Source organism: Myotis nattereri, assembly GCF_964212035.1.
Source record: "Myotis nattereri genome assembly, chromosome: 19".
Classification (NCBI taxonomy): domain Eukaryota; kingdom Metazoa; phylum Chordata; class Mammalia; order Chiroptera; family Vespertilionidae; genus Myotis; species Myotis nattereri.
This window is the reverse complement of record NC_138095.1, coordinates 14916933-14934483: the sequence shown is the minus strand read 5'-3', so window position 1 is coordinate 14934483 and position 17551 is coordinate 14916933. Positions and strand designations below refer to the sequence as shown.

At 53.0% G+C, this 17551-nt stretch overlaps 1 protein-coding gene across 2 annotated transcripts in view; it reads right to left on the bottom strand.

Moving 5' to 3' along the window:
- The window catches only part of PKNOX2 (PBX/knotted 1 homeobox 2), a 231400-nt gene that overhangs the window by 63554 nt on the left and 150295 nt on the right, over positions 1 to 17551 (bottom strand). For both annotated transcript variants that reach the window (XM_081114134.1, XM_081114135.1), the window contains exons 3-4: positions 15875 to 15983; positions 990 to 1129 (exon numbers count right to left, since the gene is read on the bottom strand). In XM_081114134.1, coding sequence (XP_080970260.1) covers positions 990 to 1129; positions 15875 to 15961 — 227 coding nt within the window. In that variant the 5' untranslated portion in view covers positions 15962 to 15983. The remainder of the gene's footprint in view (positions 1 to 989; positions 1130 to 15874; positions 15984 to 17551) is intronic.

Genomic DNA, 17551 nt, shown 5'->3' with positions numbered 1-17551 from the left:
CTGGGTGGCCCATCGCACATGTTACTGACATTAGCACCTGCTGCAGTGTGTGCCCAGCCAGAGGTAAGCCGACTCACTGATGCACCTGAATGCCTACGCTCACACGGCGAACGTGAGCCAGGGTCCAGCCTCAGAACTGAGTGTGGCCCAGGCATCTTCTCTTAGTGGACGAATGAGAGTTCAGTCCCTGCTGGAGCCTCATTCAGTCCCGCTCTCAGATGATGCCAGCTTCTTCCCAGTCACAGATGTAAACAGGAACTTCCCCGAGCTCCTCCGCCCTCTGGACCATTCTGGGCCCACCCTGGTGCATGGGCTGGTGCAGAGCAAGATGGAACGAGTTCCTGCTCTCTGCCCCCACCTGGGGGAGGTGCCAGGACCTACACAGCTGCACACACACCTGCTGCTAAAAACCCAAGATGACCATGAATCAAAATGTGGTTCAAGGAACAGCTGCATTGGAGTCACCAGGCATGCTTTCACAAGTTCATGTTGCTATAGCCTGACCTACAGACTCAGCATGTCTAAGCATGGAGCCCACAACATGCATTTAACAAGCTCTCCAATGACTATCAGGCACACTAAAGCTCGCATCAGACCAGGTAGACGGTGTGATAGATGCGCAGAGCTCTTGCTGGAGTAAAGGCAACAGTGAGACGAGGCAGACAGCAGTCCCCAGGCAGCTGCCTGGTTGCTGAGTGGAGGGTTTCTGGCTCATTGGGGCTCATCTCCCCAACTGGGATGAAGAAGGGCTCCCCCTAGAAGATACTGCCCAGGCCCTCTTATCCCTCACTAGACAATTCCAGGGTGCTAGCGCCAACCCCCAGTGGCCAGCTGAGGGATCTCCGGATTGATCTGAGAGAGAAGCTGAGAAGGGAGCAGTTGCTGGTCATTGTCTTTGATGAGCCCACCCACTGGCTTGCAGTCTCATCTCTCACAGCTCGGGCCTGAGGCTGGCTGGGCCTTCTCAGCACAGCTGAGGTGTCTCCTACCTGTACACAGCTCGCTTGTCAGCCTCCAGCTGGGCCTGGGGGTCAATGGGGGCACTGGGCACAGGAGTGCTGGCAGCAGCAGTGGGTGCGGAGATATGGACAGCCTGGGCCTTAGAGGGTGTCTGAGCAGTTGCCGTCATCTGCAGAGAGAAGAAAGAGGAGGTGGCGGTTAGTGTGGCCAGGACACCTGGTGGAATGGCTGGGGCTGCCTTGCCTGTGGTGTGGGGTGTGTGTGTGTGTGTGTGTGTGTGTGTGTGTGTGTGTGTATAACAGTGTGTGTGGAAGGGAACTGTGCATGTATAATGCGTGTCCGTTTGTATATGTGCTACAGTCGGGAGAAAGCAGGTCTTTCTTCAAATGAGAATGTTCCAGACAACAATACAGGGACATTCAAAACCAGGTGGTGCACAGCACACTTTAAAAGAGATGACTGTTGCCTGGTCAGTGTGGCTCCTGACCTATGAACCAGGAGGTCACGGTTTGATTCCCAGTCAGGGCACATTCCTGGGCTGCGGGCTCGATCCCCAGTTGGGGGTGTGTACGAGATGGCTGATCTATGATTCTCTCTCATCATTGACATTTCTCTCTTTCCCTCTCGCTTCCTCTCTGAAATCAATAAAAATATATTTTTTTAAAGAAAGAGATAATTCTTAATGCAAACTAAGGTGGTGACCTCTGTCCAGAAGCAGGAAAAAAAAAATGATGAGCCCTTTAAATTGTGCCGATGAGTCATCTGGGATGTACTGGGCAGTGTTAAGTTTGATAACTTGAAGAGGAGGAAAAAATACCAGTAGCTGAGTTGTTCTCATTTGGGCAGGTCTATTCCATGGAACGCAAGCCAGAGGTAACTGTTTTAATGGTTTTGATTGAAAACTGAATGGTCCCCAGATTTGGTTGACCTGGGCACTTGAAGATAAGTGGGTTTTAGCAACACTGCACAGGCTTCTGTTCTTAACCCTCACAAATATTTAGTTAGAGCAGTTGTTTTCATCCTGTTACATGCTTTAAAGGTGCCGCTAGGGCAGTGGTTCTCAACCTTCTGGCCCTTTAAATACAGTTCCTCATGTTGTGACCAACCATAAAATTATTTTTGTTGCTACTTCGTAACTGTAATGTTGCTACTGTTATGAATCATAATGTAAATATCTGATATGCAGGATGGTCTTAGATGACCCCTGTGAAAGGGTCGTTCGACCACCAAAGGGGTCGCAGCCCACAGGTTGAGAACCGCTGCTCTAGGGCCTTAATATATATATTTTTTATAATCAGAGAAACTCCTTTTAATATTATATATTGAATTTCCTGTATAAGATTTCATTTGAAGAAATGCTTAAATGGCTTTAAAACTTCTGATAACCATCACTACAGAAGATAATGCTTTTATGTTATATTTCCTTTAGTCAGAGGGATCCCTCAAATGTCACGAATGGTGACATGCCTCGCCTGTCTGTCGCACTGAGACAGCGCTGCCCCGGTGCCGTTGGGCTCATAGACTTGTCTGCCTCCTGCACTAAAGCTTCGCCCACACCCTCACCCCCAGCACCCATCCCGACACACAGTAGACGCTTAGTGTTTGTAGAGAAAATAAATGAGAGGGTAAATGAATGAATCCACCTCGAAAGCAGCAGGTATTTTATAGCTTAAAAGTTTATCATATGATCTAGGTCCCTGCTTTCTGGAAGAAAACGTATTGTACTTCCACAAACACAGCACAGTATTGCTGGTGTCGATATCCCCAAGACATCTCCTATCTCGTTCTCTCCATTTAAGTCTCTGCTCAGACATCACATCTTCAGAGTAAAGAGCCCCTTCGCCACTTATAACGCCCTTCTTCTGCCTTATTTCATAGCCCTTATCATGACATGTACTACATGTCTACTTGCTTAAATTTCTACTGCCCCCAACTAAAATTCAAGCTCAAAAGGACTGGATTCAGTTATATTCCTAGCGCTCCGAATTGCGTGGCACTAGTAGAGGCTCAATAAATATTTGTTGAACCAATGAACTGAATTAATGAATGAGGGTAGTGAATGAGATTGAGACTATGAAAGGACTATATCTGCTTTACTATACGGTGTCCCCATCATTTTTTGTTGGGATGAAATAGCTTTGCTATTGTTGGCCAAGCTGGGGGAACTTTCCCAAACCCAGTGCACAAGAGGCTAGACAGCCATCAGGGTACCTGGAGCCCTACTGCCTTCTGTTATTAGCTTTTGGCCTTGGACAAATCCCTTAAACTCTCTCACCCTCCTATTATCTTATCAGTCAGCACATTGGTGCCCTTTTGGGATTCGTGAGTATTAAAGAGATGTGATAAGGAAGAAAGTAGAAACAACTGTTCCAATATTTAAAAGAGAAAGAAGGTGGAATCAGAAATACTAAATATTGCTAATGTCCACAGTAACCAGTTTCTTTCATTCACAAATGTAACGGATTATTTCTCCAAATGCTACTCCGTTCCCTGCTGTGTACTGGGCACTGTGCTGGGCACTGGGGTCACAGGGCCGAGTGCCTGCTATAATGAGGCTCAGCTTCTGGATTTAACACACCTTCTAAGCTGGCAGATGGGGCAGATGTGGTAGACATGGACGGTGTAAGTGACCTCAGCCTGGTACCTCCCAGATATCCTTGTGGGAAACATGGAGAGACGTGCTGGGTGGACAGTTGTGAGAATTAGTCAGCTTCCCCCAAAGGACGACAACTGCAGGGTAGGTGTCAGCGTGAGGAAGGCTTCCAGGAGAGGGAATATCCTTTCTGCCTGGCCCTCCTCTTCAGGACTCTCTCCCGACTTAGAGGATGTCTCTCGAAATGCTTAACAAACATGGGTGACAGGAAACTGATCCAAAAGATCTTTATAGATGTTGGCAACACTCTGAGTCTAGCAAGATTCATTTTCATCTAATAAGTCGGTACTTAACACGTTTAGCACTTCGGCCAAAAAAAAAAAAAATCAATAATTTAAGTGCTGAAGAGGGGAGACACAGATCAGCGGCAGTTTTTGTTGACAGCAGGCTCATTATGTCCGAAGTGTAATATGTCTGTTGAACAAACAAACGCGAAAACCAGCCTCAGCTAACGCTGCACTCAGAGGCCCAGTCCGCACAAAGCCTCCAGTGCCACCCACGGTGTTGGGACAGGGGCAGGAGGTACGTTTAGAGGAGCGTCGACCGGGGAAGGGACCCTGCACAAAAGGAGGCTTGTAAATGTTCGCTGGCCCTGCCTGCACTTCTGGGGTGTTGCTGACATGTGGCTAATAGGAGGGAGGCCGTGGCCTTGGACCTGAGTCTTTCTCCTCCCAGCTATTGCACTTTCCTAGGAACTGCGTGTGCCTCACCCTTCCACCCATTTCTAGGGGGACCCTCACTCATGAGGGCTATGGGACTATGGGAAGGAATCTGGAATGTTAAGAGGGGGACGATGGAGAGACGTGAAAGCCCCTCTGAGTCCTCTGAAAGAAAGATTCAATTCTGTCCTGTATGCCCCGAAGGATCAAATTACAAACAGGGCATTAGATCTATCTAACGTGGAGACAGATCTGGGCTCACCCCAGGTAAGTTTCCACCGCCTAGCTCTCCAAGGCAGAATAGGCTGCCTCCAGGGGGGTGAGTTTCCACTACTCTAAGGCCATGCAGAGATGGCTGATCAGCTGGGCCCCCGTGGAGGGTGAGGAAGCTTTCTAGGTGGGTGGCGGGTTAGGTGGCATCTGAAGTCCCTTCCAACACCGGAAGGCTCAGACGCCAGGAGGGTGCTTTAATGACCACTATTTCCCGCAGAGAGTTGGGGTGGGGCGTGGATCCGATGATGCATCGTGGGGAAAAGGGCTTTGGAAGCTCTGAAGTGCTCCAAGGGTGGAGGGTGGTGTTGTAATTGACCACGAGATTTCCAGGATGTGCTTCTTTTCCTACAGCGAGGCCATTCAGGGGTGAAATACAGGCTAGGCTGGTGCCCCGCTCTGCCCACTCAGGGAGAATTTCCTCGTGCACTTGAAGGTGAGCGAGGAGACAGGGCTCAGGGGCTCCACCTCCTCTCATCTCCCCTTTCCAGGCAGGGCTTCGGGGAAGGTTGGGGAGGCCTTTCTGGTTAGAGAGGAGAGCTCAGAATAAAGTGTAATCAGAGGTGGCCACACTCTAGGACCCCAAGGGGCCTGGCTGAAAGGCTGTTGCTGGGGCTCAGAAGAGGGAGGGGTAAGAGAGCAGAACTAGTCTCGGGAGGATGGTGACTCCTTTATTTAGCTCCTGGGGGCCAATTCAGCAAACTCCGCATTTCCTCCAGGTCTGGAGAATGTGTTCATCTCCAAATACTAGTAGACTTCCTTTTCTAGCCAGACACACCCTTGCTCAGGAACTGGGGTTCAAAGGGAAAGGCCCAGCAGCTGTCCATAAGGTCTGGGGCGGGGGGTATGGTGACTTATGGTGAATTTGGGGGTGGTTACCTGGAAGTACAGCCTGAAGAGCAGGAACAGGGAGAGACTGGATGGACTAAGGCAGAGTGTGACTGCTAAATGACTGCTCGGAGCTCCCTGGTTCTGGCCTGTGAAAGCCAACTGAAAATTTTTTTAAAAATTGATTTCAGAGAGGAAGAGAGAGGGAGAGAAACACAAATGATGAAAGAGAATCATCGATCGAACCAGGACCTCCTGGTTCATAAGTTGATGCTCAGCCGCTGAGCCGCATCAGCTGGGCATGAAACCAACATAAACCTTCAGGAGTTTTGCAAGATGGTTAATGTCACATTGGTAGCTTGAAATTGTCCATGGTGGGAGCATGTACACCATAGAAATAGCAAATGCTGCAAACCAAAGCCTCTTCACCTCCACCCAGAGCTCTGCGGATAGGCATGCAAAACCCGGGGGCTGGCAATCTAGTCTGGCCAGGAAGTGAGCAGATGCTCCAGGGTGAGGGGAGGCTGGGAAGCAGTACACCTGCCTGCCGGCCTCAGGTGCTCTTATTGGCATTGGAATGCCCAACTGATGCTTTCTTTTCGGTTAAGCATCATCCTTGTGCAATTGTAGGGGGAGAGTGGGCACCTTGTGTTCTAACGAGCCAATAAAACATTTCTGCAAGCTTTAGTGCTTAACAATAATCTGTGCAATAGGTTAGTGTGATCCCCATTCTACTAGTATGTGTGAGAAAACAGAAGCTCACAGGAGAGGTGAAGAAACTGGAGATCACAGTTTTTACAAACGGGGGCAAGAGTCAAGGGCTTTCTGATTAAATCACACCATGTGAATTATGGTATGTTATTACTTTTCTTAGAAGAGGAGAATGGGAAGATTCCCCCCCCCCCCACCCCACCCCCCCGGCCGAGTAGAAAAGAGGACAGAGAGGAAGGGCACTGGAATCAGAATGGAGCTTCATTTCCCAGCACATGCTCTCGGGGCTCCATCCAGGTCCTGCTCCCCACCCCGCACAGACAGCTCCTACATGAGTTCAAGTCACTTCTCCAAACACTGGTCATGCCAGCAGCAGTCCTGCATGTGTAACTGGACCTGCTGGGGCTTGGTCTGCTCATTATTGAAATGCCAGTGGTACTCCCTGCCTCCCACCACCCTCATGGGGGACTGCTGTCTCCTTCAGGGGGCGCTGGCTGAGCACCAGGGACAGAGCAGGCCCCTGCTCTGGGCTCCCATGGCCCCAAGCACACTGCCACCAGACTGTGGACGCCGGAGGACAGAAACCCGTCATTGTTCCTGCCTCCTGTTGCAGCCTGGTGTTCAGTATAGACAGTGTCCAGCTATCTACTGGTGCAGGGATGACTGGTGGGAGTAGTAGGCCTTTGCACCAAACATACCTTTTTAGCTGCAGATTTACTGGCTGTTTTTGTTTTTTTTTTTAATTACTGTTAATAGGAAGTGGGGGGAGAGAGAGAGAGAGAGAGAGAGAAACATCAATGATGAAAGAGAATCATTTATCGCTGCCTCCTGCACGCCCTACACTGAGATTGAGCCCACAACCCAGGCATGTGCCCTGATCAGGAATCAACCATGACCTCCTGGTTCATAGGTCGACGCTCAACCACGGAGCCACACCGCTGGGCCAGATTGACTTTCTTAACCCTGAATGCCTCTGGCTACAACAGAGAAGTCACAGTCGCTGATGCAGGGGAGTGGTGGCAGCCAGCCCAGAGCTGAGACAATCAGACAGCACGAGGCGCTGGCACTCCACCTACGTGACCCAGGCAAGTTACTCAACCTTTCTGATCTGGGGTCCTCGTTTATAAAATGGGTGCAATGATACCTAAGGTACGGGGTTGTTAGAAGTTAATGAGAGAAGGCATTCAAAGCTGGTACTTGGAAGTACTTGGCATGTGGTAGTTACATGATCCACACAAGCCGCAGCCCACATTCAGGGCAACCACTTTTGCTTCTGTCGCGTGGGCTACCCAAGGGTCCCGCCCTTGGAGGAACCTGCTTGCTCTAAGCACCCAGGGAAGTGGGAGAGGGGGAAGGTGGCATTATCCGTCACCTTGGGCAAGAGACTCAGCTCCTCTGAGCTTCAGCTTCCCATCAAGTAAAAGTGGAGCAGCCAATACCTCTTCTCAGGGCTATAGGGGAGGGTGTGCTGCACACAATGGGTGCTTCCCCTCTGCATCGGACCCTATACCCTCCCCAAGGCACCCCAGCACCTCACCCCCATACCCCCCTCCATATACCCTTCCCCCACAGATGGCCTTCCTCTTTGTGACTTTACACCCACCACCTCCTCACAGGGTCCTTTCTGCAAACCCTGGACAGCTGAGGCCTGCACCTTCTCAGCATGTATTCCTATGTGGAGCCTCTCTTCTGTGCCCTCCACCTACCAGTGCCTGCCCTCTCAGGCCACAACACGGGGCTGCATGCCCTGGCCCACTTGGGGCCACGCTGGGCTTGGCCAGGAGCCGGCAGTCCTGGAGCGCCAGGGCCGGCAGGTGAGACCCGGTTTCCTCCAACCGGGAGAGTCCAAGGACCTGGGGGAGGTCAGGGCCTGAAGTCATTTGGTAAATACAAGGTTTGGCTGAACAGCTGGGAAGCAGCAAGGGGCACAGCCCCCAGGCGCTACAGGTGGGGCCTGCTCACTGACCCCGGCTTGGTCCCCGGTCCAGCACCTGCCCCTACATTGTCCCTGATCAGACCCCACTGTGTAGGGATGTGTGAACATGCCTAAAGCCTTATGTCTTGTGCCTTCGCTGCCACAGCTGCCTCTGCAGGGCATGTCCATGTGCCCCCGGCCTCCCCCTGACCGTGAAGAAGCCACTCCTTTCCCAGCTCAGCCGGAGTCGAGTCTCCCAGGAGGCCTTTCCCAATTTTGCATGCTCCCACCCCAGGCAGCACAACCCCGCCTGGTCTGTATGTGTGTTAGCCTACCACCTGTGACACCGCGGGGCCCTATCTGCCTGTCTCCCTGTGGTCTGGTTCCCAGTTCCCATGGCCATGCTGGTCATGGGGGGCTCCCAGTGTGTTTGTTAAGTGATTGAATGACTGACCGAATGAGGGGCTGAGTGATGTGTTAAAAGACTCAGGGATCCAAAAAGGGATGGGGTCAATGAGGGCTCCCCCACCCAGTCCAAACAGAGCAGGAAGGGCTGGCTGCAGAGCCAGGCCAGCCCAATTTAGCTCAAAGAGGCTCCTGGAACAGCAGGCCTGGGTCACCTACATCTGATCCCAGGGCCGACTGGAAAGAACAGACCCCAGGAGAGTTCCTCAGCGGTGTACCACAGGGGTCTTAATGAACTAATTACTTTTAATAGAATTTCTAGGCAGTGGTTTACAAAAGGAGGCTTGTAAATGTTCGCCGGCCCTGCCTGCACTTCTGGGGTGTTGCTGACATGTGGCTAATAGGAGGGAGGCCGTGGCCTTGGACCTGAGTCTTTCTCCTCCCAGCTATTGCCCTTTCCTAGGAACTGTGTGTGCCTCACCCTTCCACCCATTTCTAGGGGACCCCTCGCTCATGTAATAGTGCCAAACCAGTGATTTCTAGGAGGCCCTTAGGGGGCATATCAGATCGCAATGTGTATGCACACTGTGTGTGTGTGTGGTGTTTATAGCTGGAAACACATATTTGATATGCCTATTGTGTTCCTAATAAAAAGTATTTATTGAATGGGTGAGTGAATGAAAGGAATCATACTGAAATTACTCACTTAAGTTTACACAACTCCTCAGCAGTAGGGCTGGGACAAAGCCTAGGATTCCTGCATTTCTACTCTGTCGAGTCATCCCACTCTTCCTCCTACAGATCAAGAACTCCAAGGACAGCAAACACCCTTGGGTCCCTACTCGTCCCCCCCCCTCCCCCCGGCCGGGCCAGGCAGACACCGGAGCTCCTCGATCTCCTGGGAGAGGCGGGCAGCGCGTCCCCGGCTCCTCGGCCGGTGGCTACTTGACCACCTGTTCCCAGATTTATTTTAAGCTTCGTATACTTGGGCCATTAACTATTTTTGTAGCTGTTTAGGGCACTCGTCCCGCTTGGTAGCAAGAGGATAGACAATAAAATTTGTTCTCTGGGTAAATATCAGAATTCAGGTAACAAGTTCATCGGATAAAAACCCTGGACAAGGCCATTGGAGTGAGTGAGTGTCCGCTGGCCCGCCTTCTCCCTAAATGGGGACATAAAGGACCACAGTGGGACCCGAGGCTGCCTTGCCTTTACACAGGAGGACTCCGGGTCTTAAGTGAGTTGGAGTTCAGGGATACGTCCAGTTTAAAGACCCTGGTGGCCCAAGCGGCCAGGGAGAGAGGTCACTGTGCACCGAGAGAGAAAAACCCAGCAGAACATAAAAAAAGAAAGAGGAGAGTCTGCTTGGAGTCTGTTTGGATGAGTCAAAGCAAGGGCAGGCAGGTCGCCCAGATGGTCCCTGGGGTGCTGCCCCCAGGGGCACGGGAGCTGTCAATCACAGCCACAGAAAAGGCTTAGGGGGACCTTCAAAGCTGCTGAATTGACTGCATTGCTGCAAAGCCAATGAGTTTCACAGGCAGCTGAGCAGAGGGCCTGCAAGGCAGGGGGCTCCAGCCCTTAAAGAGATGAGAGGGCTGTAAAGTGTGAAAACATCTGAACCAGCTTCTGTGGCCACAGCTGCAAGGCCTGGGCAGGGGCCATTCACAGCCAGGGCCCTCGCCACCCCCTCTGCCTCCAGCTGTGAAATCAGCATGGGAACCCCAATGACTGATCAAAGGTCCAGCTTCCACAGGACGTCTGCTCCCCTGAGCCACCAAAGTGGCAACGGCGCTGGGAGAGGGAGAGCGAGGAGGCACTTGGAGGAAGGGAGCGGTCTGGCCTCCCAAACAGGCTGGCCCAGCTCAGCCTCCCTGTGACAGGAAAGGTAGGACAGCATCACCTTGACCCCCAATCTCCAAGCACAGTTTCTTGGGGTCCTGGACGCCATTCTCCTCATCCGTGGGCTGCAGAGGGTTAGAGGGGACGCAGAAACACAGCCTTTGCCCAAGGGTCCCAAGGAGATGCTTGACTTCTGACATGAGCTCCCCAGATAGCCCTGAAGTCCTGGCGGTGTGCCCCGCCTCCCCCCGGTCAACAGTGAGGCCACATCCTTGATGAACTGCCAAACCCTTTTAACATCACCCACCATCACGTCATGCTACATACGTACCTACCCACCTACCCTTCAACTTGTCCCTAATCTGTCAACTGAGTGCCCTCGGTCACAGGGGCTGCGCCTGGTGGATGAGACCGACCCCACCAGGGTTTCTGCTTTCTAGTCTAACGCTCATGCAGCCCCACGTGCTGGGGCCACGCAGACAGAGGAAGACTGAGCACTAAATACACACACAACTAGACCAGATGCAGTATTTGTCTTCCTATAAGCCAAGGGCAAAGATATTTGAGGAACGGTGCGTATGTGTCTACGTTTGAGGAAGAGTGGGGGTAGGATTTTTGTGTGTGGATAAGGTGAGGGCGGGGGAACTGGTAAATCCAGAGGGCTTCCTGAAATTGCCAGTGGAGGTACCAGAGGGGGAACTTTGCTTGGTCGGCGATGTTGCACGTGGAATGAATGTTACAGGAAACGGGAGAACTTGAAGGACCTCTCAGAGGTGGAGAGAGAGCACATGAATGAGGGGTGTATGCCTAGAAGGAGCAAGACGGCCACTGTGTTACCACGGGGATTCTGGGAGGGACCGTAGTGCCGCTTGCTGGGAGGAAGCGACAGTAGAGAATGTAGTAACTTGGAGAGTCCCTTAGAATCAGGGTGCTGGGCTGTGGGAGCCCAGGTGACGCACCCCTGCTCTCAGGGAGGTCTGTCTGGACCAAGGACCCAGCTACCACGTGGGACGTGAGGTGCTGTGGTTAAACAGCAGCAGGGGCGCGACCCTGGTGGAACTGAACAGAAAGCCCCGGCAGAACGAAGCAGGCCACAGGGATGTGTCCAGTGGTCACTGCTGTTGTACTTTCTAAGCTTACGGTCTGTCTTCAGCGCACAGTAAATACAGAGTGACATCCGCACAAACAATCACGAGTTGGGCTGAAATGGACTGAGGGGTGGGGGCTGACTGGCCATCCTCCACGTGGTGTGCCCCTTACAGCATGGGGCCAGCGCCGCGAATGCTGCTCTACTCAAATGGGGGGAGAGAAAAAGCCTCCGCCACGTTAATAACTTTATTCCCCAAACTTCAAAAATGAAATTGCCAAGTTAAAAACTCGCCTTGAAAAAAAAATTCTAATTTATTATAAAGAAGGTCCGGGGCTTGGGAATTTTGTAATGCAGATTCCTAATTTTCCAAAGTGAGGTTCTCCTGTGCATTTGAGTAGATTATGCTCGGCTCTGCTTGCCCTCAGCACAACGGGAACGTTATTAAAACGGCTGCCCCGGTCTCAGGAGGGGCGCTGCTTCTCGCTTCCTTTCTCATTTTGGGGACTTCATCAGACACTGTCCTTTTTGACAGTGGAAGAAATTGGGTTTCTGAGAGGCGACCTAGAGATGTGCTCAGCTGGGCAGGCCTTGAGGAAACAAGTCAGACTGGGTCCGACAGTGACGAGATTAGACCTCCCGGAATGAGGAGGAGGTGGGCCTCCTTCCAGAGGCCCTTGTGTGCCGGGCCCTGCCCCCCTTGGCCCCGGCTTTCCTGAGGACACAGCGCCAGAGAGCAGCTGGCGCTCTCAGATAATGAGCATCGCGGGGCAGTGCAGCAGGGCCTCCCCTGAGAGGCGGGCTCAGCCTCCTGCAATCCTAGTGGGAAGAAGGCAGGGGGACCAGAGCGAGTTCCCCGCAGGAAACTCACAAGGAAGACATTCCTCTGCGCAAGCCACTCTAGCAGCCCTGAGAGTGGGGAGGAGGGCCCTCCAAAAGCCAACTGGCCTCAAAGTGTAGCACTCGCCGGACAGACTATATTCCCCAGGAGCCTATGTCCTGGCGACCTCAACCCCTCTGCCCTCCCACCTACTCCACTGCTGCCCTAACTCCTCCCATGATTCCCCCCACCCTGACTGGTTTCCTTGGGAACCAGCCCAGCCCAGGGAAGCCCATGGCAATCTCGCCATAGCCCCGTGGCCCAGCCAAGGCCATAAGGACACCAGACCTTGGCCTAGTCCAGGGGTGGGCAAACTTTTTGACTCGAGGGCCACAATGGGTTCTTAAACTGGACCGGAGGGCCGGAACAAAAGCATGGATGGAGTGTTTGTGTGAACTAATATAAATTCAAAGTAAACATCATTACATAAAAGGGTACGGTCTTTTTTTTTTTTTAGTTTTATTCATTTCAAACGGGCCGGATCCGGCCCGCGGGCCGTAGTTTGCCCACAGCTGGCCTAGTCTCTACTATGGATGCTGGGATTTCCCGCCAGATTCTTCAGCCCTGGATCTTGGAGGTCACAAACAGGTGTGTGGCTTCCCCAGGGCAAATTATTCCCCTGCTGTAAATGTTCGTTCCTTCGTTCCTTCCTCCCTCCCTCCCTCTCCCTTACTTCCTCCCTCCCTCCCTCCCTCCCTCCCTCTCTTCCTTCCTACCTCTCCGTGAGTAGTTTAATGGTGAAGTACTGGTGACTCCTCAGAGACGACAGCCTGGGGACAGTCCCTGTTGGGGAACTGGAGCTTCCCTTTCTCACCCAAAAGGCTAGACCAGCTCCATGGTGGCTTCCAGGGCGCTGAGCGCCTCAGGGACGCTGCCCCACCCCCAACTTCCGTTCCGCCAGCAACCGGGATTTATTAAGCTCTGCTGTGTGCTGAGGCTCCTCTACTTAACTACACTCGGATCAGCATTCTTGGGCAGCACAGGCCCTTCTTGCAGCCCTCCTGCTAATCCCCACCAAACCCAAACTTCTCCCAGCTGCCGGGGCAGCAAAACAGGCTGGAGAGAGGCAGCCGCTGCCAGCTGCCAATGCAGTGCCCTCGACCTCCTGGCCTCCCCCAGTCGCCCCTGAGCCTTGGGTATGGGGGTGAGGGCCTTTGTGCCCACCACCTGCTAAACACAGGAAGTGCCCTATTGCCATGCCCATTGCTACTATGGCCCTTGGAGAGCAGCATCCGGACAGTAAAGGAACACCCCAAATTCCTGCTCTTTACTGACACCCCAGCCCCAGCACTGCCTGCGTCTACTGAGAAGAAGAATGTTGTCCCCATTGTGGGCCTGGTTTCCAGGGCTCCCCTAGTCCAGTGGTCGGCAAACTCATTAGTCAAATATCAACTGTTGCGGCCAAAGGGCCTGCTCTGGCGCTACTTTCAAGCTCAGTCCCTGGTCGCAGAACTCAGTCCCTGGTCGGACGCCACATGTTGCGGCCAAAGGTAAACTGAGTGGGGGGAGGGGGGGTGAAAGGATTAAGGAAAGGCAGATAAGAGAATGAAAGCTGGGTCTCGGTGGGACGCTGCTCCCCGATGAGGAGACAGCGCCGGCGCCCACAAGCCGTGTCTTTATTTTATAGCAGATGCCACGAGGCAAAGTAGGGGCGTGATCACGTTGTTTACAACACTCTCGTGAGTTTCAACCTCACTCAACTACATGCACCCGAACTCTACCACAAGGCACGTGGGGCCACGTGTTTGGACCATAGGTTCAAGCTTACAACCACAGCCGTTGGCTATGATTGTGCTGGGAGGGCCCTGCCCTCCAGCTGGGACTTGCACGTGGCAATGAGAGGACCCTGTCCTTTCATTAGTCCGAGGCTTGGACCTGGCCAAAACACTGTAACCGCGCCCCATAATCAACAGCACGACGATTGAAATTTCTTTTGAGAACCAAATTTTTTAAACTTAAACTATATAGGAAGGTACATTGTTATTAACTTAATTAGGGTACTCCTAAGGCTTAGGAAGAGCCATACTCAAGGGGCCAAAGAGCCGCATGTGGCTCTCGAGCTGCAGTTTGCCGACCAGGGCCCTAGTCCAAGCTCCTGCTCCTCATTCACTCTGCAGAGGGAAAGGGCCAGTGTGGCTCACCCGGAAGCATTCACACAGAGGGTCTGTGTCAGGGCCAAGTCCAGCCTGCGGTAATTCATGAAAAGCTACTGCCGTGGGCAGAGTGCTTGCTGGGTATGAGTGCAGGGCAGGCAGCCTAGGAAGGAGCATGGAGTCGATGCGTGGGGGCAGGGTGGGGACAAAGGGCACGTCCTGGCAGGCTGGTGAATGCCCAGTGCTCCTGCACTTTTGCAGGCTGAGGAGTCAAGTGCTCTTGACTTTTGCCGGCTTGCTAGACGCTCTGCCAAGTGCAGTTTCAGGGGGATAACAGGATAGATAGAGCAACTGCTAGAGCTCACACTAGGCTGGGGGAGTCAGGGCCTGCCCGGTGTCTGCACCCTAATCTCCTCATGCTGCACAGCCCTGGGCTGCCCATGAGGACAGCTGTGTTTGAGATGTCTGATGCAGGGATGTCAGGGCAGGGCAACGACTGAAAGGAGTGGGAAATGCTGCCTGGCACAAAATAGGCACTCACTGCACATTTGCTCAATGAATGAATGAATATTCTAGCTGGCTGCATTTCACATGACAGACACTTGATAAATAATTATCGAATTAATATTGACTTGTGAGACCAAGCCAGAGAGAATAGGACAGTGTGAAGGTCACGGTCAGAGGATGGAGGCTGCTGTGGCAGCCCAGCATCATGGCTAACTCAGGGTCTCGGAGAATGAGGTGTGGGAGGCGCACAGGGGGGCAAAGGTTAGAAATGATCAGCACAAGGCCTACAGGAGCCCAACCAGGAAGCCGGGCTAGGCTTCCAGGAGCAGGAGAGGGGCAATGGGACCAGGAGGAGAGGCTGCCGGGAGCTGCAACCGGCTGGAGTCTCCGAGGCCCCTGGGGACTGCAACCAGAGGGAAGGGCTGCAGGGCGTAGAGAGACAGAAGCTGAGCGAGTCCTGAAGAGAAGGGAGATTCCTCCAATGGGCAGGCAGAGAAAGTGAACATAGGGGCTCCAGTGATCATGAATGGGGGGCTGGTCTAAAAGAGCCTCTAGCCCAGTGGTTCTCAACCTTCCTAATGCCACGACCCTTTAATACAGTTCCTCCTGTTGTGGTGACCCCCAACCATAACATTATTTCCGTGGCTACTTCATAACTGTAATTTTGCTACTGTTATGAATCGTAATGTAAATATCTGATATGCAGGATGTATTTTCAGGGGTCGCGACCCACAGGTTGAGAACCGCTGCCTAGTTTAAAAGTTTCCCCAAACACTCAAAGGCAGACTCCGTTTACCAAATATTCCTGGTTTGGAGCATCTGTCTGATGTCTGCTGTGAGTGGGGGGCAGGGTTGGGTGGGGACAGGACCATGGCCTGGTGTTCTAGGCAATGGTGAATAGGAGCTGAGCCCTGTGCTTGCCAAATGCAATGACTTCCTTCCAGTGCTTGCCAGGCTCTCTCCAGAGAGGCCTCCCCAGGCCAGCCAGGGAAGAGCCCAGACCCACCAGGCCCTGCCCTCAGCCCCTGGAAGGCACGCACCCCTCCCATCACTGGGTGGACACTCACCTGTGGACTGTCCTGGTAGGGTGGGGGAGGGACATTTTGCGTGGCCATCATCGTCAGAGCTGGGGCTGGGGAGGCATGTTGCATCATGGGATTGATTCACATCAAGGATCTGTGGCAGGAGAAAGGGGGCCACACGTTAATACTGAGCACAGGGAGCCTGGGAACCAGCAGGTGGGCATCTCCTCAGGCTGGGCCACCTGGACTGACCAGACACTGCAAGGGATGAAAGCCCGGGAGAGGCCTTGCTGAGAGATTTGACTTGAAAGAAACAATATACAAATCAGATGTAAAATAACTTGTAAAAGCCATGCTTAGCTCAGCATCAGCTGGGGTTGGAGCTTGGAGAGGGCAAGGAGAGGGCAGGAGAGGGGGCAGAGGCTTGGCTGGTGGCAGCACAGGGGGAATGGGGCTGTTCGGGTACCCACAAGACAAGGTGCTTTCCCTGTCCCAGGCCTTCAGAGCAGCCACCTGCACTGTCAGGGCAGGGAGGCCTCGGGCCTTTGCCCTTCCAGCTCCAGTTCCCACCTCTCTGCTGGCTCCTGCTCCCTGGTGTGCTCACCACACCCCCTAGTGGTGGGAAGGGACGTGGGGCTCTGGTCCCCTTAGACAGGAGGGTGGAGGAAGGAGGGGGGTGGGGAGGATGCCTATCGCAGGTGCGAGCGTGTGTGTGTGTGTGTGTGTGTGTGTGTGTGTGTGTGTGTGTGTGTGGCTTACAGAGGTGCCTGCCCATTCTACGAAGGGAGACTTTCCTTGGACTTCGTTCAACACAGAGTCAGAGTCCAATGGCCACCCCCCTTCTTATAGCCGAGAAGATGGCGGCCAAGAGGAATGAGGTGTGTGTGTTAGGGGGCTGTGAGCTAGCGAGTCTCCAGATTCCCAGTTCCTGATCTGCTCCCTGACCCGCACCCCACAATGACAAGCAAGCTGCCTCCACTGGGCCTCAAGGCTTCTTCTTGAACCAGAGCTGCTGCCGTAAGGGGAGACAGCCTAGCCGGGCAGTGCCACCCAGGGTAACAGGATGCCCAGAGAGCTGTGGGGCTCAGTAGATGCCCTGAAATATTTAGAGCTAGAAACCACAGGCATGTCACCGTGGGGCAAGGAACCTCTGTGGGGTGCAGGCCCTGTCCTCCCAGGGGGAGGGTGCTGATGGCCAAAGATGTTTGTGAGCACAACCCTCAGACATCCTTCTCTTCTCCTCCTCTCCCTGAGCCCCCCTCCCCAGGGTCTCCCAACATGTCCCATGTCTGAATTCTGGGGGAATTTGAGGGTGATCTGGAGCTGCCTAAGTAAAGAGAAAGGTCTCCAGGGTGCTATGTGGCATGCATGTGTGTGTGCATGTGTGTGTACATGTGTGTGCATTGGTTCTTTTTCAGGAAGAGAAAAGATCAGTTCTGGCTCACCTGTCTCTGAAGGCATGCTTTGACCTTAAGTGCATGTGGGAAAGCACTGGAAACCCAGGTATTCATTCAAATAATGCTGCTAAATGTCAACTGTGTGAGGGAGCTGTGCTGGAGGGTGTGGAAGCTCTCTCTTTGGACCCTGAGAGAATGAAGGAAATATGGATGTGGGGGGTAGGCTCAGCCTTTCCTGGAACTCTGGAAGATGAGGTAACTTTTGATGGGTCTGTGGGTCCCAAAGGCAAAGGTAGAGCCCTTCTGGGAACACCAATTTCAAATG